At 35.4% G+C, this 13,412-nt stretch overlaps 1 protein-coding gene across 1 annotated transcript; it reads left to right on the top strand.

Annotated features, from left to right (window-relative positions):
• Positions 1-3,810: 3,810 nt before the first annotated feature.
• Positions 3,811-4,743, top strand: LOC132190470 (LOB domain-containing protein 37). The gene is made up of 2 exons (XM_059605470.2): positions 3,811-4,029; positions 4,176-4,743. Exons 1-2 carry the CDS (start codon positions 3,846-3,848, stop codon positions 4,607-4,609), a joined length of 618 nt encoding a protein of 205 aa, XP_059461453.2. The 5' UTR covers positions 3,811-3,845; the 3' UTR covers positions 4,610-4,743.
• The last annotated feature ends 8,669 nt before the right edge of the window (positions 4,744-13,412 follow it).

The raw sequence follows: 13,412 nt of genomic DNA, 5'->3' as shown, positions 1-13,412 counted from the left end.
ATAAATATAATTAAATAGTGATTAAAAAAAAGTACAAAGTTAGCAATAATGATATAGTGTATCATTCCTGATAACTTATCATGAGTGCCGATGATTTAAGTTCTTAAACTATATCCAACGGCCTCAAACATTATCAGTGATGACAATTGTGTTGACTTTTATACTTTTGGTCATTACTGATGATTAAAATTCTTGTAGTGTGATTCTATTCTAGTTAGAAAATTTGGTCATTCATGTATTGTCACCAAACGAATGAATAGAAATTATCATTCCGTTCTAACTTCTTGTATTTATGGTAATACTCATTTTTATTTCCAAGTAATTATCATTTCATTGTACCAAATGTACCCTTATACTCATATTATATGAGCTTCTAGGGGAAATTATTTGCATTAAATTTTGAACAAAAATTTTATCTTGAGGTTTATTTTGACTATTGAACGGGTTAGACCCCTCAATTTTAATCAGCTAATTTAGTTTTAAGTTTGTGTCGAATTTGAGGGTCGTATAAAAAATAGTTAGCGTTAAATGTCGCCTTTCGAGTTTGGATAGTATCGATACATAAATATAAGACTATATAAGTCAACCACAATCCAACTAATTTAATTATATAGGTTAGATAGTTCAACTCTTACTTACTACTTTTGTGTTAAGTTCATATTTGTGGGCTGTGTATAAAATTATCAACCTTTAAATTCAATATCTATTATAAGGGCGGATATTGTAAGCACTTAGGAGAGACGGGAGGTGTAATCAACAAGTTTGTTGAGGGGCTAGAAAATCAGTGCTTGCCTTTGAGTTTCAGGGCCATATAATTGGCTAATTGCTTTGACAATAACAACCTCGCATGGCTTTTGTATTAGGGGAATAATAGCATTTATACTAGGGTTTAGGGGTATATAATAGTTTGGAAAAATTTCACATATTTTTCTAAAACTATCACTTAATTGATAATGTCTCTATCAAACTTTTAATTAAGACAATATCAATCTAAACTACTAAAAACAAATTAAAAAAAGTGAATTTGAGAGTGCATATAACATTTCTCAAATAAATTTATGCCGCAAGCACTTTTGTTTTTCATGATGGGAGTCAGGACAAATACTTTCACTTTTATACTTTTTGACGTAACTTTTAAAATTATTACTAAATTTATGATAAGTTATTATTATTAAATTTTGGGGAAACTTTAGTTTAGCCCTCTGAACTTCCATGCGATTTGACAAACCTCCAAACTTTCAAATCTCTCACTTTGGACTCCTGAACTTTCAATTGCTCTCAATGTGAACCCATCCGTCAGATTTTAAACGTTACACGATGTTAATACCCCTGACTTTTGTATAAAATTTCGACTTTACTCTTAATTCCAAAACATTTTTTATTTAAAATAAAAAATAAAAATCAGGGATATTTTAATCTTTATTGATATTTTTCATGGTTAAAATTGACGAAGGGGTTCACATTAAGAGCAATTGAAAGTTTAAAAGTCTAAATTAAGAGATTTGATAATTTGAAAGAATTTATCAAATCACGTGAAAGCTCGGAAGATTAAAGTAAAGTTTCTTGTTAAATTTTAATATGATAGTGCTTTTAAAAACAACGTTAAAAAAATATAAAAGCGAGAGAATATATAGCGTTACTTACTTTTCATTAATTTTTAAGGGGGCTACGTAATCATCTTTTGTCCACTCTCGCCCTCTCTTAAACTCCACCAATGCCATTCGGTGGAGCCTCGTCGGCTCATATGTAGAAACAGTACAGGTGGCTACGTCAATGGCGCACGGGTCACTGAGTCACTGAGTCAGATTCCTGTAGCTTCCTTATCCGCAAGAGCTGACCAGGTGTTGTCCCGAAGAGAAGCAGCCGCATGCAGTTCCTTGCTGGGCCTGAGAGACGGCACGGATTGACGGAATTGAACGAATGGATAAGAGGCCCGGTCCCACTTATATATATATATATATATATATATATACAAACAAAAATATGGGAAAGGGGAAAATGTGCGGTGCACGTCAGCCCTCCTCATGAGACGCAGCCCTCCTCCTATGGAAGTAGGTTCCACGGCATCCTCCACCAATTTTCTTTATCAAAAGCTATAAAGAGAATAATAACAATAAAATAATATAAAGAAAACTAACATGCGACAAGGACGCACCACAAACAAAAAAGAAAGATGGAGATGGTGATGGGTTGCAAAACCATTCGTCTCGCCGCGTCTCTCAGCTGTAGATCCGACAAGACAAATAATTTTTAAAGGAGAAAGAAAGAAAGAAAGAAGGAAGAAATTAATTGATATGATATAAAATAAAAATATATATATATTTTTTTTTTTGGTGTAAAAAATTTTGTTTGTTAGTGTAAAGAAATGAAATTGACTTTATCAAAAAAAAAAAAAAAAAAAAAAAAAGAAGACGTCTCTACCAAAGACATCATTTTGCAAGTGGACGACCCAAGGAATAGGCAAAATCATATTTTAATAAAATATTCTTTTTTCTAAATCAGAATTAATATTGGGCACTCGTTGAATGGGTAAATTAAAACAAGTATCTTGATAAGTAATTAATATTCTGTTAAGGCAACAATGTTTTTATGAATATTATTAACTTCATGTGTACGTCATGAAAGTAGTTGGCCAAATGAACAATCAGAGGAATGCGCGATTAAAATTATATTTAATTTGGAATGATTCAAATACATTATACATCCTACTTCTTGGTTCGCAAATCATGCAATAGGCTGCTTTTATTTTTCTGATTTTTTTTTTACTTTATCCTTTTTACCTCGTCAGAAAAGTTATTTATTTATTTATTTAAAATTTCTCTTCTTTTCGGTAAAAGTAAGAGAGTTATCTTTCTTTTGAATAAATATATAACAATATCCATTTTATCTCAATCCTTTTTCTTTTCTTTTATTTTATTACTGAAACCCTTTAAGACATTTCTGTTAGAGAAATCTTTGAATTCGTGTAAAACGCTCTCTTTTTACACAAATTTTTTTAAAAAATTCTCATTTTGCAGACGAATGTGGACCCAAAAATCATTTGTACTTTAAACTGGATATATTCTCCTTATTCTACACACATACATCAAATTTGTCATATGGCTACTCAATTTTCCACATAGGTTGTGTAGTTGTGTAGACATTGATGATGCAATCTCAAAAAAGCATTATTTTTTCTTTCTTAGAATGAATAAATTACAAAACATTTGAACTTATATAAAGTAACATCAATAAGGGGTAACATCTCTTCATAGGAAGACATGTCATATGGCTGCTAAACTCCAATAGATTTGCTTCTTCCAGCTCACTTGCCAAGGACTTGAAGATTTCACAAAAAGTCCCATCGATTTTTTCGTGGACGGTGGAAAACAAGCAATCCCGTGGAGTTTCACTGTCCACTTTATGGGACTTGGCACTTGGGAATCCCCACCCTGCTCCCAGTTGGTACGCAAATTATCAAAAGCAACATAATAATAAATAAATAAATCAATAACAAATCCGACGGTGTGTGTTGGGGTCGAAATCTATTACCATGGCTGAGATCCAACGACTACGATGCGCACGAAAGAAGTCGCGAAAAAACGGAGCCGCTCTTGCCCAGAGTTTGGAAGATCTTACCCTCGACCTCGACAACCCCACCCCCGCGGGCCCCGCCACACACCATTACCCACCCACCGTACACAAAAGTCCACCGTCAAACTGCCTTTTAACTCGACCACGGTTTGTTTTAACTCAACCAACGCACGAACGCCAGTAATCTCTCTCCTCCTACTTTCTTCTATTTATTTAATGCTTAATTCCTCACTCTCGCTCGCTTGCTTGATCCTCACGACAAATCCGTCAGCATGAGCTGCAACGGCTGCCGAGTGCTGCGAAAGGGGTGTGCCGATGGCTGCGTTCTGAGATCCTGCCTGCAGTGGATCGACTCTCCGACTGCCCAAGGCAACGCCGTCCTGTTGCTAGCCAGGTTCTTCGGCCGGAGCGACCTCATCTCATTCGTCTCCGCCGTCCCCGAATCTCAGAGGCCCGGTGGGTATAACAGCTCTTTCTCTCTCTCTCTCTCTCTCTCTCTCTCTGCTTCTTTTTTTTTTCTTCCTTGGAAAAGGGAAAGAAAAAGGCGTACATGTTACACAATTGCAGTTAATTAATTTTGTTTCTGTGTTTTAAATCTTCAGCTATGTTCCAGTCCTTGTTGTATGAAGCGTGCGGGCGTACGGTGAATCCGGTGGACGGTGCGGTGGGGCTTCTATCTCGTGGAAAGTGGCACGTGTGTCAGCTGGCGGTGGAGACGGCGCTCGCCGGTGGTTCTCTGACGCCTTTGGCGGAGAACGCCAGCGAATTCAGTACCGACGAATCTACGGTGAAAGATCTGTACCGTCCATCGGCGCCGTCCATGCATGAAAGCCAGCCGTCCGATCTTCTCACTCTCTCACTTGCGCCTAAGTTCTCCAACGAGATCCGTTCTGCCCTGAGACCCGGCCCGTGGAGTGAATATCCGAGAGTCAAACGGTCCAAGGATGGGAAAACGTCGCTGAATTCAGAGGAGTCCATGATGACGAGCTTTGGAAGTTCTGGCGACGATCGGAAGCTTTTGAATTTGTTTGTCTGAGAGAGAGTTTTTGTCTCTGATGAAATCCTGCGGTTTAGAGGTGAGTGAGAGACGATGTAAGGGATAAATAATACTGGTAATAAGAACCTTTTAGTTTTACTTGCCGGAAAGTTCTCCGGCGGGTTTTTGGACAAGTTTCCCGGGAATGTTTGTTGTTTTTCAGTTTTGGGGTTTGTTGAAAATTATGACGTCTGACGTTGTCGTTTTATAAGTAGCGTTGTCTGCTTGCATGGATTTGTGCGGGCCGTACATGTCCACTTGGGGGCAATGGGAGCACCTGAGGCGAGATAAGCCGGTGGTCCCGGCTAAGATTGCATAAATGGTTCAATTAATTTTAGCCATGTGATTTTAAAACAAAATGGAAGAAATCAAGAGATTTAAGTGGCTCAATTTTATAGACTAGATAATGTTTAATAAGACTACATGTTTATGAATCTCAATAGATTCTACCTGTAGAACACAAAATGGTAAATGGTAACAAATCAAATGTGTCAAATGAAATAATATTAGGCAAAAATACTTACCGGGCAAAATTATCACCACTTTAATACTTGTATTTTCAAACTTTAGAAAGTAGCATTTGATCTCATCCAATATCATTCTATTACATTTAACACCCTTTGTCGATATTTTTCGTCAAATTAGATTTTAAAAATGTGTTGCGTGGCATACACTTGTGTATTTTTTTGGATATAAATAGCCCAAAATACCCATTTTAGATAATGCATATATACACAAGCTTAAACCAGTTATTTTTGTTCAAGAGATTTGCGACGTATTTGTGCGGGGTGTTACATGGCGGGTAAGAAAAAAATAGGTTTCAAGAAAGTGATTATGATATCATGTTAAATTATAAAGTAAAATAGAATAGCATAAGAAGATTTTGGAGAATATATAAAAAATAATAATAATAATAAAAGAAAAAAAAGAAAGAAAGATATAAGTATTTTTAGTGGTTCTTAGGGACTACATCTACCATATATAGGTAATACCTTGTTAAGATAATAAATGAAATAAAAATACACGTGGAAGAGTATTTTTGGGAGAAGAGAACAAGATAGGAGACAAGATATATAAATTGGTTCGGCCTTATAAGCCTATGCTCAAATCAAGTAAAGCCTAATAGGATTACATTTTTATTGAATTACTTGAAGGAGAAATGTTATTGGGCACACCAGCGTGAATGAACAGTGTTCAAGCTAGTGACATGGAACATGCCACGTTCACCAAAAAAAAAAAAATTAAAAATTGAAAAACATGCGTCTGTTCCCCAAAGCCATTCCCCCCGACCACATGCATTTCATTTCCTCCCATTTTCTCCCCCCACTGGCACCGGAGTGACTCCTCCCCCACCGTCATCGTCACCGGCGCCTACAAACCCGTCCATCAACTCCCACTTGAACAGTTCTCCCTAACAAGATTTTTTTTCCCAAATTCATTTTCTTCCCTCATCGGCACCGTGTGTCCTCTCCTCTCCCCATCGTGCATTGCGTGTGAATGAACAGTGTTCACGCCGATGTGGCCAATATCGGTACTCTACATCTTATTTATAGAACACAGGGAGATACATGGTGATATATAGGTGGAGTGTGCGAGATAAGGTATTGTTATTGTTATGAGAGGAAAATATTTATTTATTCCATAAACAATGGACTTGATTGGTTTTTGTTAGTTACATTGGGATGAGAGAAAATAGATTAGACAAGAAAATGCAAAGGTTATCATTTGGCTATAACATATTTACATTATACATCAAGATGGGACAAAAGAGAGATGAGTTAGGAAGAACAAAAAGATTAATTTGGTTTTCTTAAGGATGGCTTACATACATGAAACACAAATTTCAAGTGGTTATACCTTTATTTGTTCAAGAGATTTGCGACCTATTTGTGCGGGGTGTTACATGGCGCGTAACAAAAAAATAGGTTTCAAGAAATTAAGTGGTTGTAATACCATGTTAAATTATATAACAAAATAAAATAGCATAAGAGGATTTTGGAGAAGAAAAAAATGACACAAGGATTTTATGTGGTTCAGCCTTAGAGTTCTACATCTACCATATATAAGGGTAATAGCTTGTTAAGATAGTGAATGAAATTAATACATGTGGAAGAGAATTTTTGGGAGAAGAGAAAAAGAAAGGAGACAAGATAAGATATATAAATTGGTTGGGCCTTATAAGCCTATGCCCAAAATCAAGTAAAGCTTAATAGGACTACATTTTTACTGAATTACTTGAATGAGTGATGATATTGGGCACGCCGATGTGAATGAACAATGGGCATGCTAGTGACGTGGCACATGCCATGTTGGCCAAAAAAAAAAAAAATTGAAAAACCTGCGTCTTTTCCCTCTAGCCATTCCCCTGACCACATTTCATTTCCCCCATTTTCTCCCCCTACCAGCACCGGCACGACTCCTCTCCCCATCGTTCGTCTCCCCACTGTCACCGCCGCCAACGTATATTAGTTCCAATCGAAATAGTTCTCCCCCACAAGATTTTTTTTCCAAATCCATTTTCTTCTCCAACTAGCACCATGCCTCCTCTTCTCTCCCCGCTGTGCCATGTCACGGGCGTTAACACTGTTCATTCACATTGGTGTTCTCAATATCATTACTCTACATCTTATTAATTTGTAGAACACAGGTAGATAGATTATGATAGGTGAGCCGGGGTGTGCGAGATAAGGTATTGTTATTGTTATGAGAAGAAAATATTTATTTATTCCATTAACAATGGACAATTGATTGGTTTTTATTGGGATGAGAGAAAATAGATTAGACAAGAAAATGCAAAGGTTATCATTTGGCTATAGCATATATATTTACATTATACATCAAGATGGGAGAGATGAGTTATGAAGAACAAAAAGATTAATTTGGTTTTCTTAACGATGGCTTACATACATGAAGCATAAATTTCAAGTGTTATACATTTATGTTTTTTTTTTTTTTTATTAACTTTAGACTTCTAATTGACGTAGCGGAAAACTAAGTAACACCAAAACAAAAACATTGACGCAAATTATAACCGTTGTCATTGAAGTTCCAATTAATCTACTTAAAAGAAAGAAATCCAACATTGGTTGTTTTAGATACTAAAGAATATTTAATACATGTGTTTTTGGCTCCATTTATAGTTACGGTTTTTGCAATTTTTTCCATCCCAAGACAAAAACACAAAGAAACAATTTTGTCGCATCGAGTCCATCGAAAATGCATGGCTCTCCCTCTCCTGCATGTTCACAAAGCATCTTGTTAATTAGAATATAAGAAAACGTGTCAAAAAATGAATCTAAAGGCCAATTTTTTTTTTTTATTTTTTTTTTTTATTTTATTTTATCATGTCGTTTATTGCACAAAATCAACCCAATAACGAGGTTAATTAAAACACCTTCATGTACATCCATATTCCATATCCAACAATAATTCCAAAATAAATTTCCCACATGTTCAATTAACGTCCTTCCTCTAATGAGCAGAAGTCCTAGAAGCATAGTGCCTTGGCCACTCCGATTTGAGAGGGTGGCTGCAACCCTTTTGACTGTGATGGCTGCGAGTCACCGTAGGTAGGTGGCTACCTAAGATGTCTGCGGTTATTCTCTTTAGAGCCGTCGCCAAGTCTAGGTTGGGTGACGCAACTCAACCACCTCTTTTCGTTCTACTTTTTTTAATATATATATATATATATATATATATATATATATATATATATATATATGACGAAAATACTGAAAGAGGTCTTGAATTTAAAATGTGTTTTAAACTCATATCTTAAATCTATCAAATTAAAAATTGAAGTTTTAAAATCAAAATAGTGAATTTAAATTTGAGGACTTAATGATGGCGTTCGCCAAAGATTTGAAAAATGAAGTTAATTGGAACTGTAGCAGATTTGATTAGTATGAAAAAAAAAAAAAAAAAAAAGTAAGAATATTTTATATGAAAAAGTGAAAAAAAAAAAAAAAAAAGTTTTGTAGTGCTTTTTTTATTTGAATAGTAATAAAAAGTAATTAATGTGATGTAAAAAATAAAAATGTTAAGATTAATTTTGAGAGGAATAATATGGACTTTTTTTTTATTATTTTTTTTTAAGTCCTTTGACAAAGACGGCCAATATTTTAACACATGAGGAAGTTGGTATTGATCATGTCATGCAGATGCAAGGTAGAACTACCCATGGCTTTGGAGGCACCAGCACTCCAATATTTTTAAATATCTCTAAATATTTTAATTCTTTTATTAAAATTAATTTTCTTTCCCTATATATATATATATATATATAGGATTTGACTCTCCTTATCTAAAAGGGAAATTGTATATAAAATCCTTAGGTAAACGCGCCTTTTTTAAAAACTCCCTGGGTTTTTTTTTTCGAAAATTTACTCCCTGGGTTAATGGAAATGACAATAAAATCCATGCCGTCAAAAATTTTTAACAGCCGTTAGTCAAATTCAAAACGCACCGTTTCACCTTATTAAAATATTAATTTTTTTTAATTTAATTTTAAAATTAATTTAAATTCCAGAGAGATCGTAAAAATTTCCCAGAATTTCCCAGATCTAGATTGGAGGAAGGCGGTGCTGGATCATTGGGTGGAGGAGGTAAAGATGCAGTTGGTGGAATGGCTCGAGGGGGAGGTGGGGATGCCACCGGAGGTGTAAGGGATGCTTGCGGAGGAGAGCCTCCTAGTGGTGGTGGCAGCGAAGATAAAACTGGAGGGGGTGATCTGGCAAAGGGGCAGATGGTGGGGGTCATGCTGGTAGCGATGGCGGTGGTGAAGTTGATGGTGGTTGGCGGAGAAGGTGGCAGTGAGGTTGGAGGTTGTGTTAATACCGGTGGGGGTGAAGCTGGCGGGGATGGAGGAGGAGCAGCAGGGGCTGGCGGTGGAGGAGACTGAGGAGCTAGAGTTGAAGGGGTTGAAGGGGATGAAGGCGCTGGGGTGTCAGTAGTCTGAGTAGGCGTAGTTGAAGAATTCGACGGAGCAGGGGAAGAAGGTGGTGGTGGTGAGGTGACAGAGGAAGTTGGTAAATTCGCACAGGAGAGGAGGGAGGGGTTGTGGAGTCCATCTTCCTATGGATCTTTCCTAACAACGACAATGCACTACTACAGTTCCATTGTCATATTTGAATGATTAGAGTAATCACAAACATCCAAACCTCCAATTTTTCCTCAAAACAATACATAATTACAGAGCACAATCCAATGCCAAAAAAGGTCTTCCTCAAACCAAACAAAGTAAAAAACACTCAAATTTTCTCAGTATTGACAACCCCAGAAAAAACGCAATTCCATCAAACCAGGCGCTACCAATCTACCAGAATCCCTTTTTTAGATGTGCAATTTTGATGTAATTCCCTTTCTGAGAAGGGCTATTGAAATTGGGCTCCTGAGTCTTGTGTATGAGAATCCAACATCTTAAGGGACAATGTTATGCATGCCTCTGCTAATGTGTTTTAGCCGTCTTAAACAAGTTGGAATCTTTTGACGCCTGTGGAATTTTTTTAAACCTTTCTGATGCTTGCTGTAATTCTCCTTGAAGGCAAGAGGGAAACAATGATCAGATTGACTTGGGTAAACGTTAGCTTGGCTCTGAGGGAAACAACCAGATTCTCCAAACGTTGACATCTGACAAGCTGAAAAAATCCCATATACCAGAAATAAAAAGAAAAAAAAAAAGACTAAGCAAAACCCATTCAGAAAATCCTTCTACCAACAAAACCCAGAGCAAGAAACCAAAAACTTTGAGCAATGATCAGATCGACAACAGTCTCCTTTTCTCCCTTTGGTAATTGCAGTAGAGACCCTGAAATTGTAAAGATAAAAGACCATCAAGATATAATAACAAGAACCAGCAGTAAAATTCTCTTTTTCTTGTTCTTCAACTTGAAAAATCAATTTGAAGGCAAGAAGTCACCAACTGGAAATCTAACTGAGAAATCAATTGTTCTCCAACAACTGGAGAAGGCACCACCGAAGCCAAACCACCGTTGATGTTGCCGGAGAGATTCGAGAGCTGGGGTGTGTTCGCCGGGGTTGAGGAAAGAAGTCGTGAGTTGACAAAAGATTAATTTTTTTATTTTTTTATTTTTAGATTTAAATTTTAAAATTAAATTAATAAAAAAAAATTAATATTTTAATAAGGTGAAACGGTGCGTTTTGAATTTGACTAACGACTGTTAAAAATTTTTGACGGCATGGATTTTATTGTCATTTCCATTAACCCAGGGAGTAAATTTTCGAAAAAAAAAACCCAGGGAGTTTTTAAAAAAGGCGCGTTTACCTAAGGATTTTATATACAATTTCCCTATCTAAAACTATGGTTCCAGTACTGCTGATGTCATGAAACTTTTATGCTTTTTGTCCGTGAATATATACCACTCGATCTAATTCACATGGAATATGATTTTTTTTTTTTTTAATTTTAAATAAAATACATATCAAAATTTAAAATTGACACATTTATTCATGTAATAGAAAAAAAGATGGAAGTCAATAAGTTTCTCATATTTATTTTCTTACAAATTTAATAGATTAATCATTAGATTTATAGAGTCTATTATTAACTTATATGAAGTTCACATAAATTCACGAATCTATTGATTAATTTGTAAAATGAGATAAATCAAATATGATTAAAAAAAATATATATTTATCTTCAAATAAAATGCAGAGAGGATTCTTGTCGAATTCCCTCAAAAAGTTAAAAAGGATCTTCAATTCAATGGGGGGCACTATAAAGTATAAACAAACTCTTCTCAAAAGTTGAGACGGTTTTTGGAATTTTGTAGTGATGGTGTTATTGTGGGGGAAGCAGGGGTGGTGTTGAAAGGAACATCATAAGCATGCAAGAGTGCCCGAAAATTGGGGACCCCACCACGAGGATTCGGATTTTGGAATCCGGTGGGTCCCCAAAATGGGCGCCCTATAAAGGACGCAGTTCTCGTCCACCGGTAATGGGTTCCACGGCATCGATCACCACGTGGATGTTTGACGATAGCTGACAATGCGAAAACGACGCCCACTCAAACGGGTCTTCACATCCTTTCGCGTCGCCGCTTCTGCGCGCTGTGGACCCTACCACAACTCCTCCTCCTCCTCCTCCCTTTCCTCCATTAGATTTTACCACTAAGGCCCGTTTGGTTCGCGGATTAGATTCTTGGATTGGACTAGCTAACACTAGGTATAACTAGTCCTTTGTTTGGTAACATTCTATTCCTAAAAATAGTCTATTCTCATGGGATTACTAATCCTATACACACAGGGTTAGCTAAACCACTAAAAAACGAGTGGCTTAGCTAATCCTTTCCTGTGGGATTAAAATTATCGTGTAAATTGCCCACAAAAACCCCACCCTTCTAGCACCCACGTCTCTCAAGGAGACTCTGCAAAACAATCTCCATCTCTCAAAGAGCAACGATCTCTCTTCTCTGCGCAAGGTATCTCTCTCCCCTTCTCTTCTCTTCGATTTCTCTTCTTTGTTTCTTGATTATTTCATTTTCTCTCTGTTTCTTGAATTATTTTTTTTTTCTCTGTAACGTTTCTCAGTTTTTTTTTTCTTCTGTTTTTTTTTTCTTTTGATTCTCTGTATCATTTCTCTTTGATTCTGTTTAGTTTTTATTATTATTATTATTATTATTATTATTCTGTTTCTCCATCTCTCTTTCTCTATACTTTCTCAGTTTAATTTTTAATTCAGTTATATATATATATATATATATATATATATATATATATATATAACCAAACAAAGGAATAGGACTAGCTAATCTATTCTCAGTAGTAGCTAATCCCAGTGGTAGTTAATCCTTTTCCAATGGACTAGACAATCCGCGAACCAAACGAGGCCTAAATGCTCGCACCAAATCAATCGTCTTAATAGCTAAGGCTTTACGAAATCAATAAATAATTATGTTATTTACTTTATATAATAAATGGTTAATTTAATGGAGGAGCTCCTAAATAAATTTGAAATCATTTAAAAATAAACGAGTCAAATTTAAACAGGTTTATGAATATTTTGCTTTCAAACCAAAAACATGTTTGAAACGCATCACAAGTTTAAAATCTAAAAGAATTTGCTATCATGTAGGGGGTGAAAAATTAAACATTTGAAAAGGAAACAGTGTGTTTATAGGAGTTTTAGAAATTTTTGGGACTGCCAAAGACCCCGTGATCTATATATGTAGGCATGCCCCCTATTTTATAAGTTGAGTTTTACTTATTAAAAATGAGTTTGAATCCACGTGCTAGAAGTATTAAGATATTAACTTCAATAATTAAATTCACTTTTTTTCTTTTAAGTTCAATCTAAGAGTATCTCCAGCAGTATTTCTAAATTAGTTTTTTAGTTAAATTTATCTATTTTGTTAACTTTTCTTGCTCTAACTGATACTGTAAAATAAAAGGTTTTCCTACTACTGTTACAGTGAACTTTCATATTTATAAGTTACTATAACAACTTGTAAGTAATATTTTATTATATTTTCTCTCTCTTTCTATTTTTTTAATATTTTCTCTCTCTCATTCTCTTTTTATGGGGAAGATAAGGAAATGATAAAAAAATTAATAAAATAATATTTAATTAGAGTAGATAGTTAAAATAAATATTCTTGTTGAAGTGTGTAGTGAAAAACTAGTAGCTACAATGAAAAAAATTGTATTTTGAGTAGTAAAATAAAAACTCTTGCCGGAGATGCTTCATTTAATTTACCACTCAATTTACAATGTACGCCCAATATTTTTAATATATTTAGTGTACCCTACCAATTTATCATTGGGGTTGCAATGTCCCATTTTCTCC

Source organism: Corylus avellana, chromosome 9 (genome assembly GCF_965113065.1).
Source record: "Corylus avellana chromosome 9, dhCorAvel1.hap1.2, whole genome shotgun sequence".
Taxonomy (NCBI): domain Eukaryota; kingdom Viridiplantae; phylum Streptophyta; class Magnoliopsida; order Fagales; family Betulaceae; genus Corylus; species Corylus avellana.
Note: the sequence above shows the minus strand (reverse complement) of the source record. Positions and strands in the feature narration are given on the sequence as shown.

Bases quoted from the DNA above. Each gene is read 5' to 3' on its own strand.
- LOC132190470 (XM_059605470.2), top strand. From the start codon at position 3,846: ATGAGCTGCAACGGCTGCCGAGTGCTGCGAAAGGGGTGTGCCGATGGC. The intron at 4,030-4,175 runs GTGGGTATAACA...TTAAATCTTCAG, and splicing joins CCCCGAATCTCAGAGGCCCG to CTATGTTCCAGTCCTTGTTG.